General features: G+C 26.2%; 1 protein-coding gene across 13 annotated transcripts; it reads right to left on the bottom strand.

Moving 5' to 3' along the window:
- Positions 1-9,055: 9,055 nt before the first annotated feature.
- LOC111296503 (putative disease resistance RPP13-like protein 1) lies at positions 9,056-17,507 on the bottom strand. Of its 13 annotated transcripts, XM_089741067.1 has the most exons (12): positions 12,690-17,507; positions 12,386-12,481; positions 11,928-12,095; positions 11,644-11,768; positions 11,075-11,164; positions 10,902-10,946; positions 10,741-10,781; positions 10,233-10,256; positions 9,926-10,025; positions 9,708-9,780; positions 9,548-9,614; positions 9,056-9,401 (listed from the first exon to the last, which is right to left on the bottom strand). In XM_089741067.1, the coding sequence occupies exon 1, from the start codon at positions 17,065-17,067 to the stop codon at positions 12,718-12,720; it is 4,350 nt and encodes a 1,449-aa protein (XP_089597193.1). In that variant the 5' UTR covers positions 17,068-17,507; the 3' UTR covers positions 9,056-9,401; positions 9,548-9,614; positions 9,708-9,780; positions 9,926-10,025; positions 10,233-10,256; positions 10,741-10,781; positions 10,902-10,946; positions 11,075-11,164; positions 11,644-11,768; positions 11,928-12,095; positions 12,386-12,481; positions 12,690-12,717. The 13 variants fall into 13 exon arrangements, with proteins under 13 accessions (XP_089597193.1, XP_089597190.1, XP_089597195.1 ...); XM_089741064.1 differs by having other exon boundaries at positions 9,926-10,669; positions 11,603-11,768; XM_089741069.1 differs by lacking the exon at positions 10,233-10,256 and having other exon boundaries at positions 11,603-11,768.
- Between the last annotated feature and the right edge of the window lie 8,124 nt (positions 17,508-25,631).

Genomic DNA, 25,631 nt, shown 5'->3' with positions numbered 1-25,631 from the left:
AATCCTTTCACTTGAATATTCACAATCAAATAATCAAATTTCATTGTGGATTTTTAAAAAGAAAGTTGTAAGACGTCTGTTTCTGTCGGTGGAGATTAATTTTTGTGGAGTCTTTTTCTTCTGAACAGTAATTTTGGGAATCATTTTACTTTTATAGCAGGGCCACTAGGGTTTTAAATGCAGTGTTAATGACAGCTGGTGTATGAATAATTTAATAATAATGTCTGAGTTTGAATAATTGGGATGAACAATTCAAATTTGTCCTCACTCATTCGTCTCCATGTCAAAGGAACCTCACTTCTTTTCAAAAATAATAATATAATTAAATAAATTAAAGAACCTCACTTTATTTCAAGAATTCTCGCGTCAAATGGGAAACTACCAGAATCGAATTACGTTGAACATTAGTTGTGTTGGAGTCAAGGTTGATCGTATCAAATAATATTTTAATTTAAAAAAAAAAACGATATATATAAGCATCAGTCTTTTTGACATATTATTTTAAATTTTTTAATTTAGTATAAATATATTTATAAATATATATAAATTTGTATACTATAATATTATTATTAATTTATAAAACAAATATCTAATATTTTTAAAAATTAAATAAATTAATTTAAAGCATAAAAATAATATCATAAATTTTTTATAATATTTTTAAATATTTAATCTAATCATATCATATTAAATAAGTATTTTTTTATATAAATATTAAGATAAAAATAAAATGATGAAAAAACTAACTAAGATTTTATGATTATTAAATTTTATAAAAGAAGCATAATTATTTTTCTAAAAAAAATTAAAATATTTATAAATTTTGGCTCGAAAAACAACATACAAAATACAAAATTTGGTTTGAAAAAATAAAAAAATTAATTTTTAAAAATAATTTTATTAATTAATTTTATTTGTATTAAATTAAAAATAATTAAATAACAAAAAATAAATAAAAATTTTAAAATATATTTAATATTCACGTATAGATTAAAATATATTATTTTATTAAAACTCACAAAACCGATCGAAGTTAACAAAATAATTGACATTACTCGCTATCAAATTCAATACAAAAAGAATTTTTTAAATATATTATATTTTAATATAATTAAAATATATTAATTAATACAATTCATACAAAAACGAAATTAACAATTACGGCGAAAGTCGCATACTTGAAAAACGAAATTAATTTTTCTACAGTTGAAAGGAAGTTATAGAAAAAAAAAAAATTGGTTCATACTAACACGTGGAGCCTTCGACCATTGCTGTTTCCATCTCAAAACATTTGTTATATTTTGATTTTTACGAAATTTTAAAAAAATTTAATTTTAATATATTTAATATTAAATTTTAAAATTTTTCTATAAAATTAAAGTGTCATAATTTTTAATATCAAAAAATTAAAAAATCATAAAAATTATTTTAAAATATAAAAAACAAAAATTTTAAATATTCAAAACATTATATAATATAATTTTGAAACATCTAAAAAAATTGAAAAAAATAAAAGAGACAGAGGGATTTCATTGTCTTCTATAATACATTTTTCCTGTTCCATTTTTTTATTAACATTTTAATTTAGCTAACTCAATTTTAATTAGTTTTATTAAAAATTATAAAATTGAGTTTCAAAAATTTTAAATATATTTATAAAAGCTTTGATTTAATATATATTTTAAAAAGTTGTTAAAATTAAATTTATTTAACAAAAAAATCATTAAAAAACATACAAAATGAAATCGAAGGAGAACAAAAAATCATGATAAGTACTGTATTTTCAAATTGGCACCCCATTTTCGAACTAAACAAAATGAAAAAAATGAGGTGAGGTTTGGTATCTTAATCATAATAAAATTAATTTTTACACTTTTATTGCTAATAAAATCATTTTAAAGATAATTGCTCAGAATGTTCAAATTTTTTCACGTATCTTTTTTAATGAAATGATGATATGTCAAAAGATTTTTGGAATCTTTTATTTTTACAGCTGACCTGCAGGTGGCTTTGGTGTCTTAATGATATGTCACGTGCCTTTCTGGACGCATGCAGAACTAACAAAAGCTGATGGAATAGTAAATGGTTAGGCTGATATTGTTTTGAATAATTGAGTTGAACAGCTACAATTTGTCCTAACTCATTAGTAGAATTGAAAAATAAATAATCAAGATTTGAAATTGTAGTGTTTAATTTGATTTTGATTAATTTTTTATTTGATTTAAATATTATATATATATATTAAATTTAGAATTGGAAATTAAATTAAAAATTTTATATATTTATATTTCTTAATATCAAAAAAGCTTACAATGAAATGTTAAAAATTATATGTTATTATTCAGTAGATTCTTAAGAATGCTAGTGACCAAAGTAGAAAAATTCCTTCATCAATTGGTAGTTTTCAAAATGTATGCGATCATCAATTTCATACATTTTAATTTTTATTTTATTAATGTATTAAAAAATTTGAATGTTATTATACTAATTATTAAATTTTACGTTAATTAGATGCATATTTGAACGTGAATTAAGTTTATATTAATGTTAGTATATGAATTTAAACTCGTTTATGAAATAATAAATATTAACAAAAAATTTTTATTTAAAAAAAAATACATTTCTCAATTTCACGGTATTTGTGTTCAAAAATGTCACTAAATAAATAATTTAGTGACGTTTGTACCATAAAACGTCACTAAAAGTAATAGTGCTTTTGCTAGAAAATGAGCTAAATTAGCAGTATTTTTGTGATACAAATGCCACCAAAGTAAAGGTATTTTTTTAATAAAAATGTCACTAAATTAGTGGCGTGTCAAACGTACAAACGCCACTAATATAACAGCATTTTTTCATATACAAATGCTAATATAGTAGCATTTTTCAGATACAAAAACAAAAAATGTAACGGCATTTTATAAAAAACGCCACTATTTTTTACGACGAGTGTATAGCTAGCACTCTAACTGGCGTTTTTCGCAAGCGCCGCTAATCTTTTAGTGACGTTTTATAAACGCTTGCCAAACGTAAAAAAAAAATGCCACTAAATACCAAAACCCCTATAATGAATGAATAAATAGATTCAAGAAGGGAAAAGCATTTACAATTTTAAATAGTCTAACCAATGAAAAATGGAAAGTAACTTATATAGTCAAAACAATTAAAAGAAAAATCATAAATCATGAAGCAAATAAAAAAGTTTGTAAAAATTTTAATGAAACAACTGAAAAGAGTATAAATGCAAAGAAAATAAAAAGTCAAGAACTTATATAAATGCAAGGAAACTAAATGTCTAAAAAATAAAAATTTAAATGGTTGATTGAATTTTATATAATAAAATTTAGGGACTTAGGCTTCACATGAAATTTTATGTAAACAAACACTACACAATGTAACATGACATTTATTGAAAAATGAGTTTTATTATTTTATTTCACAAGATAGAAACAAATTTTAAAAAAGTAGAAATTTTAGCAAATCAATCATACTTCAATTAAAAATTATAAAAAAATTTATTATTCAAATTCACCTAATTATCATTAAATAATTATGTAAATATAATATAAATGTTTAATGGAAGAGTTCCTAATAAAAACATTTTGAAGTATTTATTAAAATATCTTTTCAACTCCAGTATTTATTTATTTCTATTAATATTTTAATGTTATTACATAAAAAAAATAAAAGTTTAGTGAAACTCAATAAAATGATAAGTAAATATTAAATGATCATAAAATATTATTATTATTTCTTCAACTTTTACAAAATATTTATTTTTTAACAACTAGCTACATTAAACATACAAAAAGGAGAAAGTATTTTAATTATAACTCGTTATTTAATATAACATATTCTGAAAAGTTTTTAAAGAAAAATAAAAAGAAATAATATTTTTGAGTGTTATGTCATTTACTACTAATTTGAAACAAGTTGTGCTCAACTTTTTTTTCTATTTTTTATAATTAAAATTATGATAAAATCTAAAAAAATCTTGAGTTATTTGCATCAGTAACACCTATTTTTTATGCTTTTTTAAATATTTTTATTTAAATCAATGTTAATTATTTACTTTAATTTTTAAAATATAATAATATTAATGCAAAATTATTATGAGAATGAAACCTTTTATTTTAGCTTTATAAAAGTTTGCAACAAGAAATTGAAAAACTTTTGCATCCTCTTAAAAATAAATTATTTTTTGTGTCAAATAAATGATTAAATAAAAAACTTTATTAAAGATTAATAAGTGGATTTTTTTCTCATTTTCATATCTACATGGAATTGAAAAAATATCATTAAACATAATCATTATCTTATACGATATACGTTAAATGATTAAAATGATATACGATGTACGTAAGATGATTAAAAAGATATTTACTTCTAAAAATAATAAAAAAGTTAATTTTATAACAAATCATCACTCTTATAATATTGTCAATATAGAAAATATTAAAAAAAAAAACCTTAAACTGCACAATTAATAGACTTATCACAACAATTTGATGAAGAGATAAATTTATGCAAACAATACAAATAATATCTAATAAAAAATTTTGAAATATAATTTTTTAAAGAAAAGCACAAAATCTCAAAATCCATAACAAATTATCAAAAAAGGAAACTATTAAGCACTTAGTTAAATGTACATAAAAAGATGGTTACAAACAAAAAATATATCATGGAATATTTATACTTTTATCAAGCATCTCTTTGATGATAGTATTAACAAGAAAATGAATCATATCATTCGCATTAATTACCTTATAATCATCTTTATTTTTTACAGTAAAAATTTTTTTTATATAACATACACCTCTTTCATGAATCTTATTCTTCAATCTATATACATTATGGCTCCAAAAAATATTATGAATATAAAATCTCTACATAAGTACAAAAAATTATAAAATAAATAAATAATAAAAAATATAAATATAAATATAATAAAAATAAATGTATTTTTTACAGTAAAATTTTTTTTTATATAACATACACCTCTTTCATGAATCTTTTTCTTCAATCTATATACATTACGGCTCCAAAAAATATTATGAATGTAAAATCTCTACATAAGTACAAAAAATTATAAAATAAATAAAAAATAAAAAATATAAATATAAATATAACAAAAATAAATGTATTTACATACCTTTTAATCAACTAACATCATTTATATGCTAATACGTTGTTTAGTCTTATAATTATGAATATCCCACAATTGACAAATACAAAAATTTGTTAATCTAATAATCTCTTTCAAAAATCAATTTAGCAATCATGACATAATGTAATTGGCTAAAAGGTAAATTTGAAATAAAAAAAAATTATGATCATGACAAAAAAAAAAGTGAATACTAAAAAAAATCAATCGGTTAAAATAATTGATATATTAAATAAAAATTATAGATCATGATTAAAAAATAAAAAATTATAAAATGCAAACACAATAAAAAACCTCACGATAGGGAAAATAAAATATAATACATATATAAAATATACTTATATAACTCTTTCGTACCTAACGAAAGATATGAAAAAGCAAAAATTATAAGAAAATTAAAAGTAAAATACATAAACGTTAGAAAATCAAAGATGTAATGAATTTTAACAAATAATGATTTTAAAAACGTAAATAGAAGAAAATCAAAAGTCAAAATCTATATAAATGATAGGTAACTAAAAATTTATTGTATTTATGTAATAAAATGAAGAGATATAAATTTAAAATTTATGTGTAAAAGACTTGACATTTATTACAAAATATTTAAATTTTATATATTTATATGATTACTGTGAAAAATAAAACCGCTTTTCAAGCATTTTAACCAATTTGACGTAGCCGAAAAAACATTAGAAGGAACATGATACTTTTATTTATTATATTATTAAAAGATTTTTAGGTTAAATTGAAAAATTAAATTTATATATTTATATTATCTCATCAATTTGATAAAAAACTACATTGAAATATTATTTCATAGATATGATACAACCATTTTTTATTGGTGCTAATTGAGATTGTTTGATTATATTTTGTTTTTTTTTAAATAAGTATTTATTTTGATACAATAATAAATAATATTTTTTGATAAATAAAACTTAATTTTTAATAATGAAAAATATTAATTGAAAAAATTATATAAATACATATATATGTATATTTATATATCTGAAAATGATATAAACATTTATAATTGCATGATTGTCACATTTACCTTTAAATCAAATATGCTTATAATTAAGTACTGTCATCTTCGTACTAATGTAAATAGAAAATTTTTAAAATTTTTATTTCTTACTTATTATCAGTATAAAATAAAATAAAAATTTTATCGTTCGATCTATTTTCTCTAGAATTTTAGGTGTTAATTTAATAAAATTACAAAAAAAAAAAACTATTTTTATATAGAAACACAATATTCTAGAGTTGAGTGGGGTCATGCTTTTTATAATCATATAATCATGTTTTTAAATAATCATGCATGGAATCAAGACCGAAAAGTCTTTCACCTACTTGATTTTTTTATAACCTTTTTTTTTTTAATTTTTGCGTGTGATCAACTCCCAAAGGAATAAATAATTCCGGAAAGTATGATTAGTTATTAAATGAAATTCATATGAAACCAGTAAACCAAAACCTGATTTATAATTATGGCTGGAGCACACAATAATCTATAGGAAAAAAAACAACTCCTACATTATAAAAGGCATAGATATAATCCATGTCTTACTGATTGACATAACCTGCAACAAGGCATACATCATGAAAGGCATAGATATAACCTGCAACAAGTTTAAAAGGTACAGAAAAAAATAATGGAGGCTGGACATTGTATTTTAAATGCAAATTGCATGGAAAACCTTTTATTTTAAAAGCGATTGAGCAACAAGTCTGTCACAGTTCTTTGAACCTCTGTTCCTTCGCTTTTCATTATTGTCCATTGTGCTATTTTAACATAAAGTTGAATATTTGTGAAGAAAATTGAATCTTTTTCTTTTTCTTTTATCATCTCTTTCAGTCTAGAATAAACATTTTTTGTACTCAGACTCGGGTTGTAATAATTCAATAATTTCTGCTCTTTCAATTATGTAAATATAGATAACATGTAAAAGTCTTGGAAAAAGAACTAAGCTCTTCATAAATTTTTATATATAACACATGCTCCATACCTATATTCTATATATATTTAATATATTTAATAAATTAATTTTTTATTTAATAATATAAATTTTATTTTAAATTAATTAGAATTAACATATTTATATTTAAAATATTTATTTATAAAAAATTATATAAAAATTATAAATATGAAATTACACATATCTATTAAATACTTACAGGACGAAGATGTGAATGAATTTAAAATATTCATTACGTATGAATGTAAAAAGAAATATAATATAAAAAACACGAAATGAAAATAAAAAATATTCCATCTATTCCATGCCTTACTAATTGATATGCTTATTTTTTCCTATAACTGGATGACTGATTGGGGTTGGAAATTTTGAAGAATTTATTTAGTAAGTTTGGTTAGTGTATCTTATAATTATTCCCTTAATAGTTCTCCTACCTTTTTTCATTAAAGTTCCTCTCGAGGAAATTAATGCATCAGCCTATCATTCTCTTTATTCCAAATTTAACCGTCAATCTCCCTCTGGGCCAATCAACTGTAAATCTATCTTTGCATATGCAACAAGGAAGAACAACAAACAAACACATCAAGTTAGGGAGTTTGCAATACACACTTGGCCTACTTCAGTTATGTTAGTACATCAAAGTCTATTGTATTAACACTTTAACAGCAATGCCAAAACATTATCTGTTCTTGAGGCAGCAACCAATTCAATGGCCATTGTCCTTGAGAAGGGACCATTTCAAAAAATAAGCGCAAGTTGACAGATTTAATGAGCGTGATGGGTGCCCATTAGTCCCCAAGTCAAGGACGTTGGGCTGTCAAGCAAGCCCTGCTCCTATCCTGACATTTCTGTCTTGACCCATGGACTTGAGTCATTATTGTGAAAAATCATAAGGCATGACATCTGATATATGATAGGATTTGATAATGGGTTCCAAATTATGAGGCCCAATGCCAATGAAAGTTTCAGTCATAAAAAAAATGGCTGCAAGAAACTGATCTAGCACAAGCAATGCTCTCATTTCAGATGCAAGAGATTGCCCTCACTGTCGATAGCCTGCAAGATCGCAATTTTAGGCTGGCTAGAGTTATATCACAGAAGGTTACCTGGTTATGGATGGATACAAGGAGGAAGTTCTGCAAATAATAAAAGCAATTAATTTTAAATTGATATAAGAGTCCTACATATATTAAATATGGAGGCCCTTCAATTTTTTTACAGTGTTAGCACTAAATCTTTCCTAATTCCATAATTGTAGCATTTCTAGTGCAAAAAATCTACCATCAACATTGGTACAGACTAGAAACAAACATAAATCATACAATTTTTTAAAATGTTTTCACTGAATACAAGATTAGAATTAACCTTCCAATACCTTGAGACTATTGCATTAACATTGAACAAACTTCTCAAAATGGGACAAAATGAATTTTCAAAATTATATTCTGTATAGATTGACAGCTTAATTCTTTACGCCAAAGCTCTTGGTTGCTGAGGGTGTAAAAGAAAGTAAGAAACTGAACCCAGTTTCAACAACAGCAAAATGCATTTAGCATTGCTTGGGACTAGCCGAAGTAAGTTGATGAAGTAAAGGTTGTGATTGCAAGGTCCATAAGAGCAGAGAATGGCATCCCATGTCTTCACAGGGTTACAATGGAAGGCATATGCTTTGTACATAGTCTAATATATGTGCATTAAACCAAATTGGCAGTGTTGAATCAATGATGGATATAAGATTTTTTTTATGGAAGTGTTCACTTATAACAGATAAAAAAAAATTGATAAATTTACTAATTTTATTGACAAAAAGAGTGTTTTAAAGAATTTTGAGAATCTATGAACATTATCTATATATGTAGATCTGTTTTTAAGTTGAATCATAATCATCACCTAGCACACAGACACAATCTCATGAAAAGTTAAAAAATAATCTCATAAAATATCAAGTGAAGCAAATAAAAATATTTTCCAAGCACATGAAACAGTAAAAAGGAAATTGAAAATTCAATATGACAGTGCCACTGATATTAGTATCATTGTTATCTCTCATCATTTATCAGTTCAGTTCTGATCAAGGCAAAGAAGTTGATATTAGCCGATCAAGCTGCACAAGGCTATGGTGAATGGTAGTGGCAGCAGAGGAATCAGAGTAGCATTGTCCTTCTGCCTACCTAGATTTGGTGATTGTTGCAAATTGTTTCTATTTGCATTTCTAAACTTCATTTGCTTTTGTAGAACAACAGCTTCTGTAATTTGAACTGCAACGAACATCAATAATCAAATTAAACCTCCACGTATTTAAAAGATAACATGTATTTAAGTCAATCAAAGCTTAGTACAGTCCATTTCTCTTTCATTTATGTAAATATAGATAACATGTAAAAGTCTCGTAGAATTTACTAACCTCTTCGTAAACCCTTTTAGTCCTTTTATAGGCCAGAAAGCCAAATCCACATGGAGATCCAAGAGTTCTTGTATTTCAAGAAGCAGGATTAATGGTTTGGAACTTTGATTTACTCATTCAAATCAGATGGAACAAAATATTGTTTAGATTTGAAATATACCTGATCTCCGACTTGCGTTAGCCTGCTACAGTAATCACAATGTACACAGATTGTAATTTGTAAACCTTGCACACTGCCCACAAAATCAATTTCAAAACATCAAGATTACTTCAGATACTTTCTTCAAGATTTGAATTTCAGAAGCAAATCATAATTATCAGCATCTCCATGCTACCAAAAATCATAAAGCAAGAAATCAGTATTTCGTTACTAGCTACCTTTTAAGTGGTTTAACATGCTTGTAACCAGGATACATCATGTCTCCAAACAAAATAGTACCCACTTTTACCGACGGCTTAAAACAATGGCATGGATTGACTACAAAGAAAAACTCAACCAGTTAAGATGGTTTAGTGGAAAAGAAGTATAGTATCTACATTTCTCAGACATTGAGGCACAGGCAGGGAAGCTTCTCCATAAAGCATAAGCTCAATGCATCTGTACAGTTGGTCTGGTAAGAAACAACATATGTCCTGCATTGCCTGTTCTGGTAAGAAACAGTATCTGGGCCGCACTGCCACTTACCATTTTTTATCTTCTTTAAGTTCCCTGGTTCAAGTTTTATTACAATCTTATTAAAAAAATAGAAAAAAAATTAAAGGTTTCACATCAATTTCTTAGAAATTGTAATCTATAGGTTAAACAACATGCAACAAGAACAAATACTCTTTCTTTGAGAAATAATCAAATGATATGAAAACATAAAACAGTTTTTAAAATATCTATCAATTAAAGCAATTAATAATAAAGTTTTGTAATTTAACATGCAAATAAGAAGTAATTTAGGAATAAAAGACTTTATCAAAGGTTTCAGAATTAGCAAAATTTTTAATTTTATATCAGAAAAAGTATTATTTCTGTTGGTAATTAATATCTCTTCCTCCCATTATCCATTTTCACACCATGTTTCAGTATGGAACTAGCTTGTAGACCTTCATTGAGCTCCAATTGGTTTGAAATTACTGAAATTGAAGTACAAAAAGAAGCTATAAACATGTAAACAGCTGAACATTAAATAAAACTAGCTTCTTACCATCTACACTGTCTCGCACATTCCGCAACTTCAATGAATGCCTGTAAACAGAAAATTATCAGTTTCCTTTTTCCTAACTCAAAATTGGGATGCAGGTTCTAATTAATGTCATTTCATACTACAAAAAGGATGAAAATCAAATTGACAGGAAAGACAGACACCAGATAAAGATCCATGTGACAGGTGGTACAGACTCCCCGCATACCCTGAAAAATGAACAATGATAATATCGTATAAGTTTCAAAATGGAAGTAGGATGAACAGCATTGTTTTTTGGAATTGGAAATCCATTAGGAAGAAAGTGGAAAAGCTTTTCCAAATTGAAATACCTAACCTTGAGTATAAGCAAAGGATAATGTAAATTTGTAGTCATTCATTCTTCCCTTTACTTTTCAGAGATTAAACAGCTTTCCATTTGTCGTCTCTGGATCATAGATGAATATACAATCAATTTCATCTTTGAAATATAATCAAATAAACTAAACCTTTCTATGCCACATGTAACATATGCAAGAATTGGTCACTGGCAATGCAAATTTCTCAAAATTGTTTTTTATATGCAATATCATATATAATTGTGGACCAAAATCCTCCTAAAGTTCTAAGTGTTACAACTATTCCAATGCATTTCCAAATTGTCATATGTGGGTCTAATTGGTTTCAGTCAAGTTCCTCTTGATAACAGATGAAACTATCATCAATTTGGAAAAGAGCACGTGGACAGTGTTGAGCCACTCTTGTTCTTTATCACCTTGCTTTGCACCATTCTATTAGCAATGTACAATTATAAATATATAAATAATGAAGGTTATTAAAAGTAGTGTAAAAGAGAAGAATAAAAAGGAACTTTTAACTTCCATACTTGGGTTTCATTACAAATATGGAAGAAGGTATACTCTTTACTTGTGCCATTTTCTTCTCGGCGAGATGAAATGGTTGTTTTTTTTCCACCTTCAAGTAATAGATGAATCCTTTATCCATGTATTCATAGATGATAGGCCGTTATTTCACAGTTGAGCTCAGGAACTCTGCAAGAACAAACAATGAGGGCGTCTTAAAATGTTGCAGTGATGGATCATAACTCCCAATAATTACATGTCCAATAACTATAGAAGAAATTAAAACACGTAAAATTATCCCAAAAATATTGTTAACGTGAAAAAATTATTGTTTTCAAAAAGACATACCTGGATTTTCTGATTCTTTTCAATAAAATGAAAGAACCTTTAGTTATACTAGTTTGGAACTATTGATTAAAGAAGATGAGTTTCCAGATGCAACCAATGTTATTTTCACAACTGCAGCTATGGTCTCACGGATCATTCAACCTTCCAGACATCCATAGTTGGTAGGTCCTACAAAAACCAAATAGACTAAATCATAGTTTAAAAGAAGGATAAAAATGTCATGGTCAACTTGACCAGCCTCTACTTTAGTATTTTCAATTCAACCATTAATATGATAAAAACAAATTTGCTAATGCTCCAAAATAGTAAATATTTGGATTGAAAATAGAAAGAGCTATACGTGTGTTATCAAAATTGGTAGGTTTTTGCGTAAAAGGTGTCAATTTAATGCCAAAGCATGGATGGTTTGCTATGAAATGACTTTATTTATAGAAAAAAGAAAAAATCACTTTACTTACCCAAAAAACCAAAGAAAATCCTTTTCTGAAACTTCGATCTTTACCCTCAGCAGATAACAAGCATTTTGTAGATAAGGTCGTAGTTAATACCATATCCTGCAAAAATAACCAAAAATCTCAATTTTTTTTGAATTAATGCAAAAAAATCGAAGGACTATGAACGTAAAAATAATTAAATGTCTGAAGATTAATAAAATAAATTCAAAGTGTTTTCCTTTCTCTTTAGTGTATAAATTTGAATTTGTAAGGAATATAATAACAAAAAAATTTTGTAAGGGTTATAATAAATTTGAAATTGACATACTTGCGACTTTGAGTCGTTAACTTTCTTGTCAACTTTGCTGCCCTGAAGAATTATTGTCTGAACCATTATCCTCTGAAACAGAATTTGCTGGAATGATAGATGTATCTGTTATCAATTCCACACAAGGTATATGGTCTATCTTGGACCACTCTGGCCCTTTATCCTTTCCACACCGTTCTTTTAGCACTGGACAGCTCCTAATAAGTAGCCCCAAAAGCGAAGAAAGCATCTTCTTTTCCGGAAGAGACTTGAGGTTTGGGCAAGAACGGATAGACAAGAACTCCAGAGAGGTGAGGTCCTGAAAGCCCTTGGAGGATAGGGTTTCTAGTTTTGGGAAATTGATGATGCCGAGAAAGGTGAGAGAGCAGGGTAGCGTCATTCCTATCTCTTCTTGTGGAAACAACACTGCATCGGGACATCCATTTTCTATCCGGAGAGATTTAAGAGAAGTGAGTCTATGCAATCCCCAATCAATTAGTGGCTTACAAATATTGGGTCCTTTGATGGTAAGTCTTTTGAGATTAGTAGGAATGCCCTCTTCTGCGAAGGATGTCAGACTTGAACAATTTTTTATTTGTAATTCTTCTAGACAGCTGAGGTTGTGAATACCGTCGGGCAGAGTTTGGAGTTTTTCACATGAACTGAGGCGGAGGACTTTGAGGTTTGAGGTGGGCAAACCACTTTCTGGAAAGGAAACCAAATTTGAACAAATATCTACGTCTATGCGCTGGAGATGGCTGAGCCGGTTCAGGCCTTGAGGTAAATACTTAATATTACCACACCCAAAGATACTAATTCTTTCAAGAGAAGAGTTATCTTGAATTTCTTGAGCTATGAACTCTAGCTTTTCACAATCTTGTATTTCAAGTAGTTTAAGCCTCGTGGGTAACTCCCCTCTTGATGATAAAGATACCAGAGATGGACAATTGTCAACAGACAACCGTTCAAGAAGACATGCACTGCTGAGGTTAATATTCTCTCCCTCTTCCAACAAACACCGTAAATTTTTACAATCACTAATCGCTAGGCTTTTGAGATTCGAAGGCAAATTGTACTTTGAAAGAGAAATCAGAGATGCACAGTCGCTAATATTCAACTGCTCAAGAAGACATACACTGCCGATGTTAACATTCTCTCCCTCTTCGAACAAACACTGTATATTTCTACAACAACCAATGTCTAGGATTTTTAGATTCAAAGGCAAATTGTTGTTTGAAAGAGAAATCAGATTTGGGCAAGACCAAAACCTAAGTGATGATACGTAGTGCAAAGTTGTTGATAGCTTTTCTAACCTTTCACAATCCGTTATTGTCAGTTTTTGAATGGTACAAGGGATCTTCAATTGCATCAATTCTTCTCTTTCCTCCTCTGCCCCTATGGAGACAAGTTGTGACCACTTTCCAATACTCAATTCACCAAGTGACATCGACTGAGTTAGCAATCCCCAACTGTTCTCTTGCAAAGAGCACAATTCCTCACAATCTTCGATCTTAAGGGATTCCACTTTTATTGATCCTAACGTCAACCATTCTGCTGCACAAGTAAACTTGGGAATTCTTGAAAAACAGACTTTTTTTAATGAGCTGCCGTCTACAAAACCTTTATAAACTACCTCCTGGCACCCTTCAATATCCAATTCTGAAAGCATTGGAAGGTTTTGAATTGAAATCACCAATTTCTTACAATCACAAATCACAAGTTTCTCCAAAGAAAGAAGATTTTCCGGTATACTCCCCAACAGTTCCGGACAATTCACAATACGAAGCTCACGAAGATTAGAAAACTTCTTAGCTTCCTCGTTAACTTCACAAAAGTTCCAATTCTCCCATTTAGGCATGTTTTCAAATTCTAAAGTCTCCAATGAAGGAAATGCATTTGGTGCATTCTTTCCAAAGAACTCAACTCCCACGCTAGTTACATTGTCCAATCCCTTGATGCATAATTTTTTCAACAATGGCAATTGCCCAATTGATGGCAATGATTTGCAATTTGGACAATCTTCAAGACATAAAGATAGTAACTTATTGAATGAAGAATCTCCTATCCATTCCACCAACCTCACACCAGAATAGCCCTTGAGGCGAAGCTCCTTAAGTTTTTCTGAAGGACGAAGCAAAGGCAACACTTGTGTCTGGATTGCTCCACTTCTATTCCCAAAGTCTTTCCTCCACATCAATTCTAACTTACCCAGTCCTGATTTCTCATGTAACTTAGCCTTCAATGCATCTTGAGTTTCAACCACATTCTCTAACCCTGAAATACAAAGTTGACCTTTGAGATTTGATAAACCATCTAGCTCCCTTATTTGACATCCTTTGCCCTTTTGCAAAACAAATTTGGATAGTGTTTGAAGATCACTTAGTGTGCAAAAATTACTTGGCATGCCTTCTAATTTATTTGCACCTGTGATATCAAGATAACATAGGTTGACTAGGTTTTCCATATCTGAAGGTAGCTTTTCAAGCATCTGACACTCCCTTAATAGAAGGGTTTCTAAATTATAGAGGGTACTTATGGTCTCCGGCAAGCATTTAATACGAGTGTCAGAAAAATCTAGGTACCGTAAGTGTTTTAAATCTCTGATAAAATCTGGTAACTCCCAGATAAGATACCCTTTCAAAGAAAGCACCCTTAGGCATCTCAAATTTGGCAACAAATGCATTAGAACATCATTAGTTATGTAGTAACTCATATAAGTAGAAAACCTAAATGGCAAAAAAGTACGTAAATATTGCGCTTTACTGATGCCCTCAAATTTTTTTATGCCATCATACTCACCACCAATGTAAGATAAGTGGCGAGCATGCTCTGAAATTTGCTGATCACCCTCTATTCTGAAGCATATTTCTCCGGCAACTGATCGAGCCAAATCATTGATGAGGTCATGCATAACAAATCGAGATCTATCTTTGTTTGATATTTGCAAAAGAGACCTCGATACTAGATCTCTAAAATACTTGTGGCCTAGATCTTCAATGCTATGCTTATCTCTTGCTTCTTGTAAAAAGCCCTCTGCCCTCCATAACAAGATTATTTCTCTCTCTTGAAATTCATAGTCCTTAGGAAGAATGGAGCAATATGCAAAGCACCGCTTCAAATGTGGAGGAAGATGATGGTAACTCAATTGGAGAACTGGAATTATGTCAAACCGATGGTCTGATAGCTTCCATATCTCACTCTCCAATATTTTTTCCCAAGCTTCAAGGTCAATATCAGTACGAGCCAAGCCTCCAAGGGTTTTAGCAGCCAAAGGCAAGCCCTTACACTTTCTCACTATTTTCTTAGCAACTTCTTTTAGATTTGGATGTCCTTCAAAATCTTTTGCTCCCAATGCATGTTGAGCAAATACAGACAAACAACCATCTTCTGACAAACCTTTCAAATAATGAGGAAAAGAAGCACCCATTGTAGATGAAACATCAGAACTTCTTGTTGTCACGATAATTTTGCTCGCTGGAGTCCTTGTTAGAAAAGGAGATTGTAAAATGGTCCAGTCATGATATTTCTCATTCCAGACGTCATCCAAAACAATCAAAAAATTTTTCCCTGACAACTTCTCCTTTAATCTTCTTTGAAGCAAATTCAAATCATTGTCATTACATGGCTCTGAAGTGACTGCTTGGAAAATTGCTTTTGTTATTCTTGTGACATCAAAATCATCGGAAACACAAACCCATGCTTTGAGATCAAAATGATCGTGAACAGTAGCATCATTGTAAACAAGTTGGGCCAAGGTTGTCTTACCGATCCCTCCCATTCCAACGATGGGAATCACAAAATTTCTGTCATCATCACCTTTGAAGACCAATTCAAGTATTGTCTCCTTGTCTTTGTCTCTGCCATACACCTGAGTTTCGATCTCCAGAGAAGTAGGCTGCTGCCTTTCTTTTCTTCCGTTGGATTTCGAGCAGTCAATTATTCTCAGTTGCAACTGAGTTTTCCGAGGCTCTAAATCCTTCAATCTGGCAGTAACATCTTTTATCTTTGACATCATGCCCCTGTTAATCAAAACAATGTTGAATGTATCAGAAATGAGTCTGGGTTTCTTACTTGAGCTGCCACGACGTTCCAACATCAAATTGCGCCTGGCAATTTCGGTTTCAAGCTCGTCCACAATGTCATCCACATCGTATGCCACGTTTTGGAGGTCTGACAACCAGATTTTCACAGATTGATCTTTGATCTGCCTCTCCTCAGCATCATCAAGCAGCGCACGAATCTCCAGCAATTCCTTCTTCAACTTTTCGAGCTCTTCTTGAATCTGTTTTTCAGTGGCAAATTGCAGGAATTCAGAAGAACCCAACTTGTCTAGGAGATAGTCAAAGAACTTGGAGACAACAACTTCTCGTACAGCGGACAGGGCTCCAAGCAAAGACATGGCTGGATTGCGTTGTTGCAAGAAATTATATGAAGAAATGAGAGTAGAGAAAATTGAGAAAAGAGTTTGAGTTAACGGAAGAAAGTGAAGTTGGATAAAGATGAATTGTAATGTATGGATGATTTTTTGTTTCTTTATGTTTCTTTTGCTCGTTGATTTTGCGGAATCTTTTACAAGTCAATATTGGACCCACATTAACGCGGCTTCAACTTTTTGAACGCACTAGCACTGCCACTGCGGGCTTTTGGTAAAAAAGGGGATTTCAATTGAGTTCTTTCTGCAATTTCATCGATACTACACAACAAAACCCCCACCCCCTTAACTCCCCTTTTCTTGGTAATTTCCATGTTTGAATGTTGAAATAGGGGAAATATATACGTTCAATTACTTCCCAAGTTTTATCAACAGATTTGGTGTATATATATTTGCTAATTCTATTGTCATCCTATATATTTTTTTATTTGTGATTTTTAAAATAATAGTGTGCTGGATAATTCAGTAAAAAGGCATAAAAAATTTTAAATCCATGTCTAAAAAAAAATTGATGAGAAAATCATGAATTATATATTAATCCTTGGAAATTTTATTTGGCAAATTCGATTTTTTTTTTTATTTTTAAATATTTTAATCACTAAATTTAAACATATTAATACAAATAATGTAATAATGTCAAATTAAATACAAGTAAATAGTATTATTATATGATACTATATTTTTGGAAACTCTTTTCGTTGCTAATGCTAGCCTTCCTAAGGCTATGGTTTGTCCTACTTGCAGACGCAATAATTGCGACAAACTAAAGTGGAATTGCCACTAACAAAAGTTGACAAAGATGTTTTTAACAAAAGGAAATGGTGTTTGAAAAATAAATGGGTTGAATTCAACGAATTAAATTTAATCGAAAAAGTTGATAATTTGAGCTCACTCAATTTGATCTAAAAGTAATTCGAATTCGTAAATAACGTGACTTTAAATTAATTTGAGTATTCAAAATGACTCAAATTGATTTTAATAAAAAATAATTTAAATTAATATTTTATTTTTAAATATTAATTTTAAAAAAATAACATAAATTAATAATTTACTAATATTTAATAAACCTAAATTATTTTTAGTTTATTTTATAATTTTTTACAAATTAGTATTGTTTTAATTATGAATAACAATAAAAAAATAAAAATAAATTTAATTGCTTAGAAGAAGTAATTGAAAGTAGAGAATATTCAAAAAAGAGTTTTTATTTAATTTTTATTTAATTTATCCTTTAATCCTTTCACTTGAATATTCACAATCAAATAATCAAATTTCATTGTGGATTTTTAAAAAGAAAGTTGTAAGACGTCTGTTTCTGTCGGTGGAGATTAATTTTTGTGGAGTCTTTTTCTTCTGAACAGTAATTTTGGGAATCATTTTACTTTTATAGCAGGGCCACTAGGGTTTTAAATGCAGTGTTAATGACAGCTGGTGTATGAATAATTTAATAATAATGTCTGAGTTTGAATAATTGGGATGAACAATTCAAATTTGTCCTCACTCATTCGTCTCCATGTCAAAGGAACCTCACTTCTTTTCAAAAATAATAATATAATTAAATAAATTAAAGAACCTCACTTTATTTCAAGAATTCTCGCGTCAAATGGGAAACTACCAGAATCGAATTACGTTGAACATTAGTTGTGTTGGAGTCAAGGTTGATCGTATCAAATAATATTTTAATTTAAAAAAAAAAACGATATATATAAGCATCAGTCTTTTTGACATATTATTTTAAATTTTTTAATTTAGTATAAATATATTTATAAATATATATAAATTTGTATACTATAATATTATTATTAATTTATAAAACAAATATCTAATATTTTTAAAAATTAAATAAATTAATTTAAAGCATAAAAATAATATCATAAATTTTTTATAATATTTTTAAATATTTAATCTAATCATATCATATTAAATAAGTATTTTTTTATATAAATATTAAGATAAAAATAAAATGATGAAAAAATTAACTAAGATTTTATGATTATTAAATTTTATAAAAGAAGCATAATTATTTTTCTAAAAAAAATTAAAATATTTATAAATTTTGGCTCGAAAGACAACATACAAAATACAAAATTTGGTTTGAAAAAATAAAAAAAAATTAATTTTTAAAAATAATTTTATTAATTAATTTTATTTATATTAAATTAAAAATAATTAAATAACAAAAAATAAATAAAAATTTTAAAATATATTTAATATTCACGTATAGATTAAAATATATTATTTTATTAAAACTCACAAAACCGATCGAAGTTAACAAAATAATTGACATTACTCGCTATCAAATTCAATACAAAAAGAATTTTTAAATATATTATATTTTAATATAATTAAAATATATTAATTAATACAATCCATACAAAAACGAAATTAACAATTACGGCGAAAGTCGCATACTTGAAAAACAGAAAAGGGTTAATTTTTCTACAGTTGAAAGGAAGTTATAAAAAAAAAAAAAATTGGTTCATACTAACACGTGGAGCCTTCGACTATTGCTGTTTCCATCTCAAAACATTTGTTATATTTTGATTTTTACGAAATTTTAAAAAAATTTAATTTAAATATATTTAATATTAAATTTTAAAATTTTTCTATAAAATTAAAGTGTCATAATTTTTAATATCAAAAAATAAAAAAATCATAAAAATTATTTTTAAATATAAAAAATAAAAATTTTAAATATTCAAAAAAATATCTAATATAATTTTGAAACATCTAAAAAAATTGAAAAAAAAAAAAAGAGACAGAGGGATTTCATTGTCTTCTATAACACATTTTTCCTGTTCCATTTTTTTATTAACATTTTAATTTAGCTAACTCAATTTTAATTAGTTTTATTAAAAATTATAAAATTGAGTTTCAAAAATTTTAAATATATTTATAAAAGCTTTGATTTAATATATATTTTAAAAAGTTGTTAAAATTAAATTTATTTAACCAAAAAATCATTAAAAAAACATACAAAATGAAATCGATGGAGAACAAAAAAATCATGATGAGTACTGTATTTTCAAATTGGCGCCCCATTTTCGAACTAAACAAAATGAAAAAAATGAGGTGAGGTTTGGTATCTTAATTATAATGGAATTAATTTTTACACTTTTATTACTAATAAAATCATTTTAAAGATAATTGCTCAGAATGTTCAAATTTTTTCACCATAAAATCACGTATCTTTTTTAATGAAATGATAATATGTCAAAAGAATTTTGGAATCTTTTATTTTTACAGCTGACCTGCAGGTAGCTTTGGTGTCTTAATGACATGTCACGTGCCTTTCTGGACGCATGCAGTACTAACAAAAGCTGATGTAATAGTAAATGGTTAGGGTGATGTTGTTTTGAATAATTGAGTTGAACAGCTACAATTTGTCCTAACTCATTAGTAGAATTGAAAAATAAATAATCAAGATTTGAAATTGTAGTGTTTAATTTGATTTTGATTAATTTTTTATTTAATTTAAATATTAAATATATATATTAAATTTAAATTAAATTTTGAATTGGAAATTAAATTAAAAATTTTATATATTTATATTTCTTAATATAAAAAAAGTTTACAATGAAATGTTAAAAATTATATGCTATTATTCAGTAGCTTCTTAAGAATGCTAGTGACCAAGGTAAAAAATTTTTTTCATCAATTGACAGTTTTCAAAATGTATGCGATCATCAATTTCATATATTTTAATTTTTATTTTGTTAATGTATTAAAAAATTAGAATGTTATTATACTAATTATTAAATTTTACGTTAATTAGATGCATATTTGAACGTGAATTAAGTTTATATTAATGTTAGTATATGAATTTAAGCTCGTTTATGAAAATAATAAATATTAACAGAAATTTTTTATTTAAAAAAAATACATTTCTCAATTTCACGGCATTTTGTATTCAAGAATGTCATTAAATAAATAATTTAGTAACGTTTGTATCATAAAACGTCACTAAAAGTAGCAGTGCTTTTGCTAGAAAATGAACTAAATTAGCAACATTTTTGTGATACAAATGCCACCAAAGTAAAGGTATTTTTTTTATAAAAATGTCACTAAATTAACGGCGTGTCAAAGGTACAAACGCCGCTAATATAACAGTATTTTTTCATATACAAATGCTAATATAGTAGTATTTTTCAAATACAAAAACAAAAAATGTAGCGGCATTTTATAGAAAACGTTACTATTTTTCACAACGAGTGTATAGCCAGCACTCTAACTGACGATTTTCGCAAGCGTCGCTAATCTTTTAGTGACATTTTATAAACACTTGCCAAACGTAAAAAAAAAAAATGCCACTAAATACCAAAACCCCTATAGTAAATGAATAAATAGATTCAAGAAGGGAAAAACATTTACAATTTTAAATAGTCTAACCAATGAAAAATGGAAAGTAACTTATGTAGTCAAAACAATTAAAAGAAAAATCATAAATCATGAAGCAAATAAAAAAGTTTGTAAAAATTTTAATAAAACAACTGAAAAGAGTATAAATGCAAAGAAAATAATAAGTCAAGAACTTATATAAATGCAAGGAAACTAAATGTCTAAAAAATAAAAATTTAAATGGTTGACTGAATTTTATATAATAAAATTTAGGGACTTAGGCTTCACATGAAATTTTATGTAAACAAACACTACACAATGTAACATGACATTTATTGAAAAATGAGTTTTATTATTTTATTTCACAAGATAGAAACAAATTTTAAAAAAGTAGAAATTTTAGCAAATCAATCATACTTCAATTAAAAATTATAAAAAAATTTATTATTCAAATTCACCTAATTATCATTAAATAATTATGTAAATATAATATAAATGTTTAATGGAAGAGTTCCTAATAAAAACATTTTGAAGTATTTATTAAAATATCTTTTCAACTCCTATATTTATTTATTTCTATTAATATTTTAATGTTATTACATAAAAAAAATAAAAGTTTAGTGAAACTCAATAAAATGATAAGTAAATATTAAATGATCATAAAATATTATTATTATTTCTTCAACTTTTACAAAATATTTATTTTTTAACAACTAGCTACATTAAACATACAAAAAGGAGAAAGTATTTTAATTATAACTCGTTATTTAATATAACATATTCTGAAAAGTTTTTAAAGAAAAATAAAAAGAAATAATATTTTTGAGTGTTATGTCATTTACTACTAATTTGAAACAACTTGTGCTCAACTTTTTTTTCTATTTTTTATAATTAAAATTATGATAAAATCTAAAAAAATCTTGAGTTATTTGCATAAGTAACACCTATTTTTTATGCTTTTTTTAATATTTTTATTTAAATCAATGTTAATTATTTACTTTAATTTTTAAAATATAATAATATTAATGCAAAATTATTATGAGAATGAAACCTTTTATTTTAGCTTTATAAAAGTTTGCAACAAGAAATTGAAATACTTTTGCATCCTCTTAAAAATAAATTATTTTTTGTGTCAAATAAATGATTAAATAAAAAACTTTATTAAAGATTAATAAGTGGATTTTTTTCTCATTTTCATATCTACATGGAATTGAAAAAATATCATTAAACATAATCACTATCTTATACGATATACGTTAAATGATTAAAATGATATACGATGTACGTAAGATGATTAAAATGATATTTACTTCTAAAAATAATAAAAAAGTTATTTTTATAACAAATCATCACTCTTATAATATTGTCAATATAGAAAATATTAAAAAAAAAACCTTAAACTGCACAATTAATAGACTCATCATAACAATTTGATGAAGAGATAAATTTATGCAAACAACACAAATAATATCTAATAAAAAATTTTGAAATATAATTTTTTAAAGAAAAGCACAAAATCTCAAAATCCATAACAAATTATCAAAAAAGGAAACTATTAAGCACTGAGTTAAATGTACATAAAAAGATGGTTACAAACAAAAAATATATCATGGAATATTTATACTTTTATCAAGCATCTCTTTGATGATAGTATTAACAAGAAAATGAATCATATCATTCGCATTAATTACCTTATAATCATCTTTATTTTTTACAATAAAATTTTTTTTTATATAACATACACCTCTTTCATGAATCTTATTCTTCAATCTATATACATTATGGCTCCAAAAAATATTATGAATATAAAATCTCTACATAAGTACAAAAAATTATAAAATAAATAAATAATAAAAAATATAAATATAAATATAACAAAAATAAATGTATTTTTTACAATAAATTTTTTTTTATATATAACATACACCTCTTTCATGAATCTTATTCTTCAATCTATATACATTACGGCTCCAAAAAATATTATGAATATAAAATCTCTACATAAGTACAAAAAATTATAAAATAAATAAATAATAAAAAATATAAATATAAATATAACAAAAATAAATGTATTTACAGACCTTTTAATCAACTAACATCATTTATATGCTAATACATTGTTTAGTCTTATAATTATAAACATCCCACAATTGACAAATACAAAAATTTGTTAATCTAATAATCTCTTTCAAAAATCAATTTAGCAATCATGAAATAATGTAATTGGCTAAAAGGTAAATTTGAAAATAAAAAAAAAAATTATGATCATGACAAAAAAAAAAGTGAATACTAAAAAAAATCAATCGGTTAAAATAATTGATATATTAAATAAAAATTATAGATCATGATTAAAAAATAAAAAATTATAAAATGCAAACACAAGAAAAAAACCTCACGATAGGGAAAATAAAATATAATACATATATAAAATATACTTATATAACTCTTTCGTACCTAACGAAAGATATGAAAAAGCAAAAATTATAAGAAAATTAAAAGTAAAATACATAAACGTTAGAAAATCAAAGATGTAATGAATTTTAACAAATAATGATTTTAAAAGCGTAAGTAGAAGAAAATCAAAAGTCAAAATCTATATAAATGATAGGTAACTAAAAATTTATTGTATTTATGTAATAAAATTAGGAGATATAAATTTAAAATTTATGTGTAAAAGACTTGACATTTATTACAAAATAGTTAAATTTTATATATTTATATGATTACTGTGAAAAATAAAACCGCTCTTCAAGCATTTTAACCAATTTGACGTAGCGGAAAAAAAATTAGAAAGAACATGATACTTTTATTTATTATATTATTAAAAGATTTTTAGGTTAAATTGAAAAATTAAATTTATATATTTATATTATCTCATCAATTTGATAAAAAACTACACTGAAATATTATTTCATAGATATGATACAACCATTTTTTATTGGTGCTAATTGAGATTGTTTGATTATATTTTGTTTTTTTTTTAAATAAGTATTTATTTTGATACAATAATAAATAATATTTTTTGATAAATAAAACTTAATTTTTAATAATGAAAAATATTAATTGAAAAAATTATATAAATACATATATATATTTATATGTGTATATATCTGAAAATGATATAAACATTTATAATTGCATGATTGTCACATTTACCTTTAAATCAAATATGCTTATAATTAAGTATTGTCATCTTCGTATTAATGTAAATAGAAAAATTTTTTAAATTTTTATTTCTTACTTATTATCAGTATAAAATAAAATAATAATTTTATCGTTCGATCTCTTCTCTCTAGAATTTTAGGTGTTAATTTAATAAAATTACAAAAAAAAAATTACTATTTTTATGTAGAAACACAATATTCTAGAGTTGAGTGGGGTCATGCTTTTTATAATCATATAATCATGTTTTTTAAATAATCATGCATGGAATCAAGACCGAAAAGTCTTTCACCTACTTGATTTTTTTGTAACCTTTTTTTTTTTTTTTTTTGCGTGTGATCAACTCCCAAAGGAATAAATAATTCCGGAAAGTGTGATTAGTTATTAAATGAAATTCACATGAAACCAGTAAACCAAAACCTGATTTATAATTATGGCTGGAGCACACAATAATCTATAGGAAAAAAAAACAACTCCTACATTATAAAAGGGATAGATATAATCCATGCCTTACTGATTGACATAACCTGCAACAAGGCATACATCATGAAAGGCATAGATATAACCTGCAACAAGTTTAAAAGGTATAGAAAAAAATAATGGAGGCTGGACATTGTATTTTAAAAGCAAATTGCATGGAAAACCTTTTATTTTAAAAGCGATTGAGCAACAAGTCTGTCACAGTTCTTTGAACCTCTGTTCCTTCGCTTTTCACTATTGTCCATTGTGCTATTTTAACATAAAGTTGAATATTTGTGAAGAAAATTGAATCTTTTTCTTTTTCTTTTATCATCTCTTTCAGTCTAGAATAAACATTTTTTGTACTCAGAGTCGGGTTGTAATAATTCAATAATTTCTGCTCCTTCAATTATGTAAATATAGATAACATGTAAAAGTCTTGGAGAAAGAACTAAGCTCTTCATAAATTTTTATATATAACACATGCTCCATACCTATATTCTATATATATTTAATATATTTAATAAATTAATTTTTTATTTAATAATATAAATTTTATTTTAAATTAATTA

Source organism: Durio zibethinus, chromosome 12 (genome assembly GCF_047325235.1).
Source record: "Durio zibethinus cultivar Kanyao isolate XHJ-2024 chromosome 12, ASM4732523v1, whole genome shotgun sequence".
Classification (NCBI taxonomy): domain Eukaryota; kingdom Viridiplantae; phylum Streptophyta; class Magnoliopsida; order Malvales; family Malvaceae; genus Durio; species Durio zibethinus.
Note: the sequence above shows the minus strand (reverse complement) of the source record. Positions and strands in the feature narration are given on the sequence as shown.